The 15,780-nt window shown below is 35.0% G+C and overlaps 1 protein-coding gene across 3 annotated transcripts in view; it reads left to right on the top strand.

Moving 5' to 3' along the window:
* The first annotated feature begins 720 nt into the window (after positions 1 to 720).
* The window catches only part of LOC137388862 (kinesin-like protein KIF13A), a 136,948-nt gene continuing 121,888 nt past the window's right edge, over positions 721 to 15,780 (top strand). For all 3 annotated transcript variants that reach the window (XM_068075331.1, XM_068075330.1, XM_068075329.1), the window contains exon 1: positions 721 to 830. In XM_068075331.1, the coding sequence (XP_067931432.1) occupies positions 773 to 830 (58 nt within the window). In that variant the 5' untranslated portion in view covers positions 721 to 772. The remainder of the gene's footprint in view (positions 831 to 15,780) is intronic.

Raw genomic sequence — 15,780 nt, 5'->3', positions numbered from 1 at the left:
AGCAAATGCCAGTCAAAGCAAACGCAAGAAAGGGGACTTTTATAATCTATCACTGACTCCGCAACTAAAAAAAATTAAACAGCTTCTGTGCTTTGATTTGTGATAAGAATGTTTTGTGCCAAATTCAAAAGCCTGTATCGGGGCTGTATCCCAGTGTTGATACTCCCCCAAAACGCCCATTAGGCCCTGCCTAAAATCACGTTTTAGGGGAGTTTTTCAGACCATGGGGCACTGTCAGTGAATTTGCTACATCAAGGGGCCCAAATAAAATTTACTAAGTTTTGCTGAACAATTTCTTTCATTGATTGGCCTGATTAGATGTTTCTCTAGATACATAGGGGATACATATACTATAGGCATAATGAAAATTATTTTTATAGCTTCTGAATCATATTAGATGATTAACGGGGCGTGGAACCTGGGCGCGCCCTAGGGAACTCCCAGTGTTTAGGGAGTGTATTTCAAATTGACCTACCAGGTGATAGGGGGTACAATATCCAAGTCTGGGCCTAGCCAGATGGGTGTTTCTTTCAGAGAATCAACCCTGGGGGCTGTATCGTTCAACTCAACATTCAGTCATAATCACAGATAATACAGATAGTACATGCTACGCAAGATAGTTGCAGGCTGAGCTGCTACGTCATGATAGCGGCCGGCTTGTAACACAATATTTCGGCGAGTTGGTATAGTAGCCGCAATGAGCGTGGGTGCTTTCCGCTCACTCAATCGATTCTTAAGATGTTAACCTAATTTTATTACATTTGATTTCAAAATGGACGAACTTAGCAAAGTGCAGGTGGCTGTCCGTCTAAGGCCCATGAACAAAAGAGGTAATTTATCATACAACTAGTTCGAGACAATTGAATTGCTGCTTCTAGCTTAAGACATCAGAATGTAATACATGTGTTTGAACTGTAGCTACTATTAGACTTTGTATAAAGTTTTAGAATGTAATATCTGTGAATGAACTGTAGCTACTATTAAACTTTCTATAAAGTTTTTTGCTAATAGTTGTAATTATGTCAGTACATTGGTCCGTATACTGATACGTGATGTAACGTACGAATATAATCGCACCAGAAAGTTCTTTTTAAAAGATCCATTTAAAAACTTTGAATAATTCGTACTAGTTTAAAACCTCATTGTCTCCATACTCCTTCGTTCATGAACATCTGGTTCATCTTGACAAATAATTTTTATGACTATGTAATGTGTGAAAGCGACAAGATATTGGTGACTGTGGCCAAAACCTTAATCGGATATGTCATGAAAAATAAATTTGTAAAATAATTACGTATAATGGAAAACCTTGACGTAATCAGCTCATCTAGTCTGTAATAAGCTATTAATGTATTGACATGGTGTTTTTTTATTACGAAACATTTATTGAACTATGTGCAACAATGAGCATGATCTTCATAGTCGCCCTAAAATCCTATTGGGTTTGATGCTTACTAACAGCAGGGTTTTTTTCATGCTATGAATTTTTTGTACATGTAGTAAAGAATACTCAACCCATATTACCATATTAAAGTTTTTTGTGTAGTTATGATTATCATGGAATCTCTTAGAGCTTAAGTAACAATTTGTGCAAGGTATAATAGCAGTAATTAATTGTTGCCTTCTGACAATCATCAAGAACCATCAATTATTATCTACAAGCAACTCGAAAAATGTTTTAAACATTGCTTCAATGTTAAACTGAACTATGTAAATGTAGGCAATATCATTTACCAATGGTTACCTGGCAATCAACTAATATCAACTTTACATTATGGTTGACTCCTAAATTCTTTGTTAAAGGTTGACTTGCAACAAAATTCACATTACAGTTATTTGATATGAAAAGATTCACAATGTCTTACTCTGTTGTGTTGTAGGTGCAAAATATGCGGGAATGTGATTACAAGCTCTTAAAAGCTAAAAAACGAACGGTTAATCGCAGCCACACGAGACCGCTGTAGTTTGGATTCTATTTCCAAAACGGCTCAAATGGGGCGTACTAGTTACAGGATGGTTTCGGTTTACACTTTCATGCAATCTCATTCGTCAAAATATTTTCACAAATATACTTCACGCATGCAATAAAACCATATCTATTGTTCTTACGCATCTGTTTTATCGTCATTGTAATGCTGTCACTTTTAGCACTGATATCTTTTAACTTACCGTAAAAAATCGGTAAACTTTTCAACCTTAGCTCGAATGAGCACATATCATTGTCTTATAATCATGACGAGCCTGTTGGTTACCTGTGATAATCGAAAAGTGCTGCAAAAATTATTTGCGAAGTATTGGGTCACACGATCAGATTACGACTTGCCGATTAGATCAGGCCGAAACAAAACTGCAAAGTAGCGAGCATCTATATTTGATACGGGTCTTCGGTAAAACCCGAAGTGTTTGTCATAAACTAGTGCTACAATAAGTTTTATATTGAGCTTTGTATTGGCCTTTCAATTCACGTGAGGACATCACGTGACAAGACGATAACCAAACTGTAATGAATACGTCAAATAAAGAGATTCCAATCTAGGGCGGCTTTTCGTTTTTGAGCTTTTAAGAGCTTGTAATCACATTTCCACATATTTGGCACCTACAACACAACAGAGTAAGACATGGTGAATCTTTTGATACCAAATAACTGTAATGTGAATTTTGTTGCAAGTCAACCTTTAACAAAGATATTTATTTAAAAATGATCCATGTTTGGAGAATTTTCAAACTATCCAAACGTGTTTGACTCTACACAGGAAGTAAATTACTTTCAGTGTAGAGGCAAACATTTCCTTGAATTTTATGTCATCGTGTTGAAATTGGTACATTAAGGTGTTTGGAATTAGACGTTACACCGTACTAGTAGCTAGAATAACTCCAGTAATAGACAGTACTAGTAGCTCTGATATCTACAGTAATAGACAGTACTAGTAGCTCTGATATCTACAGTAATAGACAGTACTAGTAGCTCTGATATCTACAGTAGTAGACAGTACTAGTAGCTATGATATCTGCATTAGGAAACCATATTTTGAAGCACAAGGCTAGGTCGTGCTTTGTATAAAAACACCACGGAGGAAGCCAGTCTACATGATAACATGCTATAACTTGTCTTCGAAGTTGCATATTAATAGAAATCACCTGTCAGCCTTGTCGTGAATTGTGTCAAAGTTCATATTGTTGACAGTAATAGGAAATACAGTCAAGAAATGTTATACTTGTTCATCAGCACGTCCATGCAGTATTTTGCATGGATCAGAAATCATGTAGTCCAGACACCTTTTCCATGACTAAGTGCCACTCGAAGTATCTCCAATCACCTGGTGTTTGCTAGATTGTCTAGACATGTCTCTCTGGATATTTACATACATACATATACAGGGATGATTGTGATTATGAGACTTAAACTAAACACACTATTTCTTATTAAATCATAGTTGGTTAAGTGTTTATTAGATGTATCATGACAATGTGTACATCAATGGAAAGCTAAGGATGTTCTACACATGAATATTATTAAGAATCAGCTGATATTCACCCTTTTAGACCTGTTTTGCTGTAACGTTGCGGTATATATGCACATTATGACAGAAACTCCAATAGAAACTAAGTATACCGTAAAAACTCGAATTGAATGCCAGGGCGCTCTATTTTTCAATATATATAATGGCGGTCAATTGAAAGTGGCGTTCAAATAGAGGCTGGCGGTCTATTTATCAAATGGCTCGTCAGAATTTTTGGATGATAAGTTTAGCCCTAATAGGGGCGAAACAAATGTCGCCTATAGGGCCTATTTTGCTCTCTTTTTTTGGTGGAAAACCTCTTGGATGCAATAAATTTGCTAACTTACCTCTATCTTGTCAAAATTTTCTTAATAAATTAGCATCGAGAAACCGAAAAATATCTCTACCAGTTGATATATTTTGCTTGCAATTGATTTGCGACGATATTATAGCCTGTCCTTTTTTGCAATTTGTTGGCATTTTCAATTTTTATTTCATTTTAAATTCAAAGACATATTTTTATTTTATATCCATGTTTAACATTGTTGAATAAAGGCTCATTGGGCTCACTGATATGTTTGCTACAGTTTACAGCCAAAACTAGCTTTTTATATGCAATAGAAGTGCATTCATGAGCATCGATCCATTGTAAGACGAGTTAAGATAGCCGCAAGGATGCTATTAAATGACATGCTATAAATCTGCATATTTATAAGTCTACTTATAAGTCTGCATAATAATAGTCTATCAAATGATACAAATATGTATTCATGAACAAGTGACATAATTGAACCATACTTATACTACATGCAGAAACAAAAATTATCGTTTTTAAAACAAAAATATTTCCATCGTTTGCTCAGATAGCTGCCATCTAATTATTGTTTTCGAGGGAACGAACATGTTCTAGTTGTACAATACCTTCCACAACATCATCGGTCTCAACTCTTCTTCTGCACTGCTAAACTAAATGATATTAGCGTCCAAAGAATTTTTGACAAACCACAACTTTTACCCGCTGTATTTAGCACAATATAAGTATGCTTGGTAAATGTAACCTTTGATCCAAAACTTGCCAACCGGTTTTTATATGCAAGTCCTTTGAAGTATTAGGACCACGTTAAACAAGAAACTACTATTAACCTGAAACAGTTAGTAGTTATTTCAATGGCGTTGCTTTAAAAGTTCATCTACCATCGTAACTTTAAGCTGTTTTTTATATGTATGTAGGCTACTTCGAAGTAGAAAGAAAGCATTAAACAGAGAACTACTACTAGCCTGAGACCGTTATTGATTATTGCAATGGTGTTGCTTTCAAAGTTTCAATGAGAAAAATGAAAAGCTTTGGAACTGGATAACAAGAGAATTAATTAATACTGAATCATTTATATCAATAACAATACGATTTTGTGGACACTTTTCTACTGGTCAGTTGGTATTATGGGCTCAAGAAAATCAAGTTATGTCAGTGGCGATTAAATGGAAGTGGCGTTCAATTGGAGAGTGGCGGTCTATTTTTCAACCCTTCTCTCAGGGTGGCGGTTAATTGGCGGTGGCGTTCAAATAGAGGTGGCGATCAATTAGAGGTTTTTCATTGACAAAATTGACGCAATTTAACATGGTTTTTGAACATATGTACGTTTAACTATGTATATGAAAGTAAATAGTTGGCCTTTGCAGTATTAGTCTTTGCAGTATTAGTAGTGTCTTAGTCTTTAGCTGGACAGCACTTGTTGTCAATCACACAATAGGATTAAATGGGTGTCCAATAAAACAATTATAAATCTTTGTGGGAATACTTTTGGTGGCAGTTTCTACAAAACTTGCTTCTTAAATATGTATACAATGTATGGTCTGAGATAATAAAGTGAGGCTGTGTGTAATCATAAAGATCACAAAAACTTACTAGATTATCTCCCAATTACGATGCTGAGCCTTAAATTACCTATTCCATGGTTGTTCGTGAGGATCGCAGTATCAAATCAAACTATTTGCAGTAGTCAAGCCACTACATATCAAATTGATTGATTTCGAGCTCCTTTTTGTTTGTTTAAACAGTCATATGGTGGAGCAAATATTTCCATGGGAATACACTATAATTTACTCAATTTTTCTACAGCTCAAAAAAGCTACAATATATCATTGAAATATAATCACTGCAACACATATAAGCAACACATATGGCAGCAAGACGAAGGCATTGTATTAAACTGTGTAAAGGGAAAGATATACATGTATAACACTAAATCAGTGAGGTAGTAATTGGTATCAAAATGTTTTTGATTTTTTGTTATAATGGGGACAGGCATAGAAGTGCAGTACTAATAGCTATGGTAGTATAGAGTACTAGTTTGTTATCGAGTTGCCACAAGACAAGCACTAAAATTAATATTCCCAAGCATGTTGTGTTTCTCGTAAATGGATAGAAGTTCAACAGCTGGCTTTGCTTTTCGAATCTGTCAAACATAATAGGATAATTGAATAGAGGTTTCATAAACAAACCATCTGTATTGTTGATAAATGCTACTGGTTTGAATCAGACAGCAGCTGAGCATATAACTGCTGTTGATATTGCCTGATTTCTACTAATCACATTGAAACGGATATAGACAAAATTCTATTTTTCAAATGTAAACACTACTACATTGATAAACGGAGACTTTTAAAATATTGCGTGTCATTCTCGCAAATCTATATGTATAAATCTCTGTGTTTGTGTGTCGGTTTGTTCAGCTATAGCTATATAGCTGTTATAGCTATATAGCTGTTATAGCTATAGCTATTAAAATTTAGTGATGAATATCCATATCTATTTCATGCTGGGTTTGATATTAGAACCTCCCGTTTGTCAGGCAAATATCTTACCAATTAAGCTACTCAAGATTGATGGATTCATTGGGCAAAATATGGCGCAACGCAACGTGGGTGAAAATAGCATACCAATGTCATTTTATGCTTGCTCTCATGGCTCTTATTAGTAACTTTAGCTATACATTACCAGCTTACTCAAATTGGCAATTGGCAATGTGCCAGGCTAATGGCAAGCAACAGGCAACTACACTACCTGTCACTGTTTATAAGCTGATTTTAAGACCCGTGCAACGCCGGACATTCAACTAGTAGATTCATGAAAGTTCTTTCACATTCAAATCTTTCTAAGCAATTTTCATCAAACACGCTTAAAAGTTGACTTGCAACAAAATTCACATTACAGTTATTTGGTATGAAAAGATTCACCATGTCTTACTCTGTTGTGTTGTAGGTGCAAATATGTGGAAAGGTGATTACAAGCTCTTAAAAGCTCAAAAACGAACAGTTAATCGCAGCCACACGAGACCGCCGTAGTTTGAATTCTTTTTCCAAAACGGCTCAAATGTGACGTATTTGTGGTAGATGGTTTCTGTTTACACTTTCATGCAACCTTATTCGTCGAAATATTTTCACAAATATACTTCACGCATTCAATAAAACCATGTCTATTGTTCTTTCGCGTCTGTTTTATCATCATCGTAATGCTGTCACTTTTAGCAGTGATATCCTATAACTTACCATAAAAATTCGTTTAATTTTTTAGCCTTAACTTGAAGGAGTACATATCATTGTCTAATAATCATGGCGAGCCTGTTGGTCATTTGTGATAATCGAAAAGTGATGCAGAAATTATTTGCGAAGTATTGGGTCACATGATCAGATTACGACTTGCCGATTAGACCAAACCGAAACAAAACTGCAAAGTAGCGAGCATCTATATATGATACGGGGTCTTCGGTAAAACCCGAAGTGCTTGTCATAAACTAGTGCTACGATAGGTTTTATATATTGAGCTTTTTATTGGCCTTTCAATTCATGTGAGAACATCACGTGACAAGACAATAACCAAATTTCATGACTACGTCATCAAAATAAAGAGATTCCAATCTACAGCGGCTTTTCGTTTTTGAGCTTTTAAGAGCTTTTAATCACATTCCCTCATATTTGGCACCTACAACACAACAGAGTAAGACATGGTGAATCTTTTGATACCAAATAACTGTAATGTGAATTTTATTGCAAGTCAACCTTTAAGAATCATGTTGTAAACTGATTGAATTTGTCAAATTCAACTAAATTGACAGAATTTATTAAAAAATCAACATGAATTTCTTAGCTAAAAATGATGCATCCTACAGCTCATTAGATGTTTGACAAGCTGGAGCCTTTCCAAGAGACTGAGACTCATAATAACACTCACAATAACGACTCATGATGACACAACTTTGCCTCTTATCTCGGATGGTTTGTGACTGTCTAATAGGTATATAATTGCTTCCTGGCTCTGGTGGTTTGTGTGGGAAGTTGTTAATGCTGATGAAGGGTTACGCCATGCCTCGGTATAAAACAGGCTCAGTTGTTTCTGCATCCTTGTTTAGATAGTTGTCAGTGATAGCTTATTATTTGCTAGTTTGCAGGCCTACCACCTGTTTAGCTTCATGCATGCTATTTTGAAGCTTTTAATTATGTTTGCCTGGCACCTTGAGGAACAAAAGTGAACACTGACATCTGCTGGCTTGTTCACTTAACGCTCACCTTAGTTCCTTACTTTTCTCTTTTAAACCATAACTGCCATGTACAACTTTTATTGTATTTTCTAGGTAAATCAGACACGCGGATTCCGATTTTGTACTCAAAATAAAAATTAGTCAACTAACTTTCAAAGTCATGAAGGCTTTTTTAAAGCGTTTCAATATCTGTCTCGAAAACAACACAATCGTCACAACAAGCTCCGCCCATAAATATGTGACGTACACTAGCTTTTTAGGAACGGATGTTCGTTTGTTTAGGGATGTTCGGGATGTTTAGTCCGATTTAGAATGATAGCAGTCTTAAAACCCATTGTTATCTAAATTTTTAGTCTTCAAAATAATCTCAGAATTTTCTGAAAAATAGATGAACTATTTAACATTGCATATTTAAAAAAGGGGTCAAAAAAGCTCGATAACAACGCTAGCTTTTGATAAAGTCGCGCTTTTTTTGAGCTCATTGTTATTGGCATTCAGCTTATCAAATATCCTGTAACAAGCTATGAGCAATTTTAAATGGCTTATCAACTTTCATAAAAGACTGAAATTATTTTACAGGCTGAACTAAGATAATAATGGGTTTTAAAACACCCATCTCTATTATTCTAAATCGGACTAAACATCCCTAACTTCCATTCCTAAAAAGGTAGGCTACGACACATTTATGGGCGGAGCTTGTTGGGCCGATTGTTTTGTTTTTGAGACCGATATTAAAACACTGAATAAACCTTAATTATTTTAAAATCCTATTGAATCAATCTTTATTTTGAGTACAAAATCGAAATCCGCCTGTCTGATTTAGCTAGGAAATATGATAGTAGAAGTTGTACGTGACAGTTATGGTTTAAACTTGTACGTGACAGTTATAGTTTAAAGTTGTACGTGACAGTTATGGTTTAAAGATGAACTCACACTAAATTTTTGCAGATTTTAGCTGAAAGTATGAGTATTTTTCTATCGTTTACGATTGTTTTTGATTGAGGTGTTTGACCGCCCCAATATTTTAGTATTAAAGTCGACAAAACTTCATTGGGGTTAAACGCTCATCAAAAAAATACTTGTCAAAATGATGTCACTAATTTTGTAGCTGCCTGTCTGTCTCGTTATTAATATTGGCTATTGTGTTCCCGAAAACAAGGTCATTCTGTTGGTCTCTTAGCCGAGTTCCAACTATAGACATCATAGTCGCACTTTCACTTGAATCTGAGCGTTTTAACTGCTATCAAGTTTCTCCGTTTTTTAATCTTCAAACATCCTGGCGGTCAGATCCCCTAAACATAAAAACAATAGCAAATGAGAGAACAATACTGACACTTTCTGATGAGATCAACAAAGAATTGGTGTAGATTCATGTTCAAGCTGTTAATTCTACTTGTCAAATAGTGTCCTACAGTGTTCCATTATATCAGAGTATAGAGTTTCCTATAGTGTTCCATTATATCAGAGTATAGAGTTTCTTATAGTGTTCCATTATATCCGAGTATAGAGTGTCCTACAGTGTTCCATTATATCAGAGTATAGAGTTTCCTATAGTGTTCCATTATATCCGAGTATAGAGTGTCCTATAGTGTTCCATTATATCCGAGTATAGAGTTTCCTACAGTGTTCCATTATATCAGAGTATAGAGTGTCCTACAGTGTTCCATTATATCCGAGTATAGTGTCTTATAGTGTTCCATTATATCCGAGTATAGAGTCTCCTACAGTGTTCCATTATATCAGGGTATAGAGTGTCCTATAGTGTTCCATTATATCAGGGTATAGAGTGTCCTATAGTGTTCCGTTATATCAGGGTATAGAGTGTCCTATAGTGTTCTGTTATATCAGGGTATAGAGTGTCCTATAGTGTTCCATTATATCCGAGTATAAAGTGTCCTATAGTGTTCCATTATATCCGAGTATAGTGTCCTACAGTGTTCCATTATATCCGAGTATAGAGTGTCCTTTAGTGTTCCTTTATATCCGAGTATAGAGTGTCCTACAGTGTTCCATTATATCAGGGTATAGAGTGTCCTATAGTGTTCCATTATATTAAAGTAACGCTATACAAAGGCTCAGAGGATCCTTCTACACAAAATCTGTTCTTTGCTTGATTTATTTACAAACCCTTTAGAAGGATGATAGGGAAGGTTTGATAGGGAAGGTTTGATAGGGAAGGTTTGATAGGGAAGGTTTGATAGGGAAGGTTTGATGGGGAAGGTTTGATGGGGAAGGTTTGATGGGGAAGGTTTGATGGGGAAGGTTTGATGGGGAAGGTTTGATGGGGAAGGTTTGATGGGGAAGGTTTGATGGGGAAGGTTTGATGGGGAAGGTTTGATGGGGAAGGTTTGATGGGGAAGCTTCGAACGGGAAGCTTCGAACGGGAAGCTTCGAACGGGAAGCTTCGAACGGGAAGCTTCGAACGGGAAGCTTCGAACGGGAAGCTTTGATATTATAGCACACCTCCAAAACCTGCTAAGATAACTAACTTGAGTACAGTAAAACGAAATATTCCTAAAATTATTAAATATATTCAAATCAGCTCATTTGAATACCCTGCTGTTAGCAAATCCACAGAGCTGAAGACTGCAAATTTTGCATAAAATGCTTATCATATTAGATGCTTAGGCAAGCTACTGAACCATATGCATCATGCCTGTGTAGATGTACACATAAATCATTAGTTTGGAACGTCAGTAGTTAGGCAGCTTGTTCAAGTTGTTCCATATCCTTTTATTGATACTTCTTTGGTCATTGGACATGCTGCCTGCCACCAGAAATGTACAAACCATACAGAAGCATCTATTGATCTTTATTATTTAATGGAAACTAACACTGAGACAGCAGGTCATCTCTTGTGAGGTTACATGGAGCAATGTAACAGTTCATTAGTTTGTAGAAAGAGTTGTATGTAAGGAAGCATTGCCCAGAAAAAGTATAGAGCTCTCTATAATATAGCTAAGCCTCCGACTGGAAGTTTTAACGGATAATCATTATAGAAGAGAAGTACATTGGTAACAGTTTTCTATTGCAATCCATGTTTTGGCAACTGTTGCTTGTTCAGCATTTCTTGATTGCCTAGCATATAAGTACGTAAATTGTATATAGTAGTGTGAACTTTGAACACCTGCAACCGATAAAAGGTATGGAAGAATGTTTAGTAGCACCTCTTTGTCTTACATATTCAAATAGAAACTGTGAACTAATATTTTCTTCATTTCTAAACTATAAACTAGCATTTGTTCTCAAACAATCCATCAAACTGTTAAAATTGTTCATACTATGCTTTTTTCTGATCAGCAAAGAAATTGGTTTTTACGGTTATTACATTGAACTGTTGTAAAATTATTTATTCAGCTGTCATGTTGAGGTATTAAAAATACTCTCACCGTACCGATTAAGTTAAGCGGTTAGTGCTTATAAGGAATAATACAATATGTGATAGAACCTCTACGAAAGACTCTGCACATGAAATTTTCAAGTTACAAAATGTTTTCCTATTGAAATAGTGCTCCGATTTGTAAATTATTTTTCTAGAAACGAAAGGCTTTTCATATTTTGAGTATTTTGATCCGTTTGTTTCATTCGTTTGAAAAGCAAAAGAGAACTAAAAAATAAAAAAGCCTAATGGAAAGAAACGTCACTTTTACTGGGAGTGTTCATTTTTTGTACATTACGCTTTTTCTCAGCTGTCAACCGTTTGCTGACCCTCTCGCACTCCTCTCTATATATTATATAGAGATAACTATCGTTTTATATAGAGAGGGCAACATTACTTTCTAGCAATTAAAGTTTTTTGTATGATGATGCAGTTTTTCAGTAGATGCTGATGTAAATCAATCTTTCTACTTACTCTCTTGGAATGATTATTCTGAGCAAAACTAAGCCAAGAAAACAATACAAAACGTAGCTTTTTTACGTACACAACTTGCGGAACGAATTACTTTCGTAAGTAGAGGTTCACATAAGTAAATACCGTCACAGGCATTTTAGCAAGAACTTTTACATGGATTTAAATGTAATTGCCATTTTACTATTAAAAGTTATTTTAACTCTTCTAAATCGGTGGATGGTAAAATGAAGTTAAGTTTGTTCTATATCCATGTTCAGGGAGAGTGGAGTTGATTGTTGTTTAGTCCAAGTTAAAATGCATTACCAATTCCTATCGAGGTCAAAACTTTGCAACTCATCTGATATATCTTCCAAATATTAAAAGCTAAAAACTAAATCTAAAAGATTTTAAAGCTTAATTTTTCAATTTTTGATTCGGTGTTGCTGCTTTATTGTTTATTTTATTGTTAGGTTATATCTCCACCAACAAGATTTTTGGTTGCCTTTGATGTTCAGAGATAGACAGCTAATCCTTTGCTAATTCAGCTAATCCTTTCCTAACTTGCCCTTCAAATAAGCAAGATTTTTAGCTGAGACAAAGTGCAAAGTTGTAATAATATTGTAATAAGTTGTAAATAATTCACAGATGGATACTATCTAATAAGCAGTGATAGTAATCTTTCACTATACACAATACCGTTGACCAAACTGAGCAGGATTAACTCTTGGGTTTAGACATGCGTTTCATTTCGCCAAATGAAGAAATATTGACTGTTACTTCACCACTGCAGTGTTACTAGTGAACACTACTGCAGTCGATTAGTGTTCATTTTATTTATATAGGGCTAGCTAGCCGCGGCAGATGAGTTGCCTCATTGAATAGCTAGTAATTACCCTTGGCTTGAACACTTGTACCTGGCTGTTTAGTTGAATGAGTTCTTCATCGTAAGCTAATCAGATCAATATTCCACTTGAGTGCATGTGCTAAAAAACTAGAAGATGCAAAACCTTATTGCTAAAGACAAGAGAGTATGAGAAATATACATTAACATTAAAATAGAATTTAATGGGTTCTAGCTAGTATATCCTTAGGGGATATGCCTCTAGTTTCTACTTTATATTTACATAGTATTAAACTGTTTCTTTGTTCATATATGCAACATTTTATGATAGTCGTTTATTCAAAAATGAACAATTTTTATGAAATCACTCTAAAACTCACTTGGACAGCTTAAAGATAGATTGCGTCAATTTTTTGTTGGCTTTAACAGAAAGTATTGATTTTTTGTCTATTAGTTGATATGTTGTTTGTTGTTTTAGGCGATCTCATTGTCAAGCTATTTGAAGATTGAAATCGACAAAAATTGATCGCGGTAAAAACGCTCAGAAACAAAATGTGCCCAGACTTGCCCAAAATGATGTACATTATATAGTAAAACAATCGGTCCTATCTCTCGTATTCACATCGGCTATCGCAACAAGTCTAGTCCTACGCGGCCTTATTGGCCGCGTAGGACTTATTTCATTTTGTATTTGCTCATGAATGCGAGGATAAAATTTTAAATGTAGCAACAAATACATTGTTGTAAATGTCACAAAAGCCTCAACTAAGGGAAATTAAAAGTTTGTCATATTAGTTTCCTCTAAATGCTGTGTGAACATATGAGTAGTGACTACAATTCTGCCGGTCTACGGTAATTAGGTCGGCGAACTAACTTATTTCATCACGGCCTTTGTATCAGTTAAGTTCTCAGTTGCTACTCACACCTGAAACTAGTTACTAGATAACTAATCAAGCTGCATCTTTGAAAAGAATATGTTCGAATATATGGCGAAACCAACTGCATCCCTAAAGAAGTCATGTATAGTCAACGCTATCTAGTCATTATTAGTATCAATTTGTAGTAAGTTTACTGGTCACATTTGATTAGTTGGTTCAAGTACTAAAAAATGGCTTTATGAGTTGACCGAAACAGTTAACGCCAAACAACCTCAATTTCTTTGAAAGCAAATAACTCACTGATTCTGGCAAAGAGCTAATAAAGCCATTCTTGCACCTGGTTGGCTTGTGGACACCTGTTTTCATTTAGTAGTGTGGAGCAAAAAAATTTTGGAGCTTTTAATGTTTGGTCTGTTGGAATTGAGTCGAGCTATGCAAAAGTACCTACCAATACAGCTCTGATTACACTTCATAAATCCATCTATCAGATAGGATTTCAGCACAGGTGGCAACAGGGCTATGATGTATTCAATATGTTCTGCAAATAATGTTTTGCACTATCTTCAACATTATTATTTTATTATATAAATTTTACAAGCCAAAAAACTTTCATCTGAGCAAAAAGTTTTTATTAAAAACATCCATGCCACTCATATAATTTCAGCTCATATAATAGGACAAAGTAATCTACTGCGGCAAACTCAAACAAAACATATCACGGTTTGTGCTGCACACATTCGTGTTTCTCTTTCGTATTTATTGCAGTTTCCAGACTGAGGCAACTGTTCCGCCGGCGCCGTCACATAGACATCCTGTAATCAATAAAAGAAATGTCATAAATATATGCCATTCATAGATATGTCGTTCTACTGCGTATCTACTGAAAGCTTTCAATTTGGAAGTTAGATAGATTACGAGTATAATTTTCAAAATGAATAAATGTTTAATAAAAAGAGCATAAGTACGTCAAGCCAACAATTCGAAGCTTTGTCTCTGGGTGTTGAAGATGAGCATTGATCAATCGATCTTCCTTACTTTATACAAATGAGAAGTGAACATAAATTTTAACATAAATCTAATTTACTAGCTAAAACTGCCAAAGACAATTTGAAGCAAATATTATAGCTAGGTAAAACGATAAAACAATTATGAGACGATGATTGGTGATAGCAAAAAGTTATATTTGTTTAATTAGTAAAAGTATTCATGAGTACTAACATTATTACTTTTACCATATTTAACACTTGTTCATCAATCTAGGCCACTATATTGCTAAATGCTATAGATTAATTTGGAAGCTGTCAATTTGACAATCAAGATCGTTTGTTTTGTAGCAAAAACTCACTGCGCATCGGCATCACGCGCGTGTGTACAGGAAGTTACATTATAGTCTCAAACAAGGAATATAATCTGTATGTAAACACAACAGTGTACATTATATATATATATATATATATATATATATGTATATATATATAGGAAACTAAAAGTTAAAGGTTTACTTGCAACAAAATTCACATTACAGTTATTTGGTATCAAACGATTCACCATGTCTTACTCTGCTGTGTAGTAGGTGCAAAATATGTGGAAATGTGATTACAAGCTATCAAAACTCAAAAATGAACAGTTAATCGCCGCCATCACAAAACCGCTGTAGATCAGAATCAGCTTATTTCTCTGACGTAATCAATCCATTTGGTTATTGTTTTGTCACGTGATGTTCTCATGTGAATGGAAAGGCCAATAAAAGGCTCAATATTCAACTTCTCGTAGTACTAGTTTATGACAAACACTTCCGAGTTCTACTGAAGAGCCCATATCAAATATAGATGCACGCTACTTTACAGTTTTATTTTGGCTCTGTCTAATCGTCTAGTTGTAATCTGATCATGTGACCCATGCTTCCTGCCAAACAGCACGAATAATTTCTGCAACATTTTTCGACTATCACAGGATACCAACAGGCTGGTCATGTTTATCAGAGGATGATAAGGTTAAAAAATTAAACAAATTTTCATGGTAGGTTTTGAGATATTAGTGCTCAAATTGACAGCATTACAATGGTGATGAAATGGACGCGTAAGAACAATAGACATGGTTTTATTGAATGTGTGAAGTATATTTGTGAAAATGTTTTGACGATTGAGGTTGCATGAAAGTGTAAACAGAAGCCATCTTGTTCAAGTACGTC

The sequence above is a fragment of the Watersipora subatra genome, chromosome 2, assembly GCF_963576615.1.
Source record: "Watersipora subatra chromosome 2, tzWatSuba1.1, whole genome shotgun sequence".
In the NCBI taxonomy this organism is placed as follows: domain Eukaryota; kingdom Metazoa; phylum Bryozoa; class Gymnolaemata; order Cheilostomatida; family Watersiporidae; genus Watersipora; species Watersipora subatra.
Note: the sequence above shows the minus strand (reverse complement) of the source record. Positions and strands in the feature narration are given on the sequence as shown.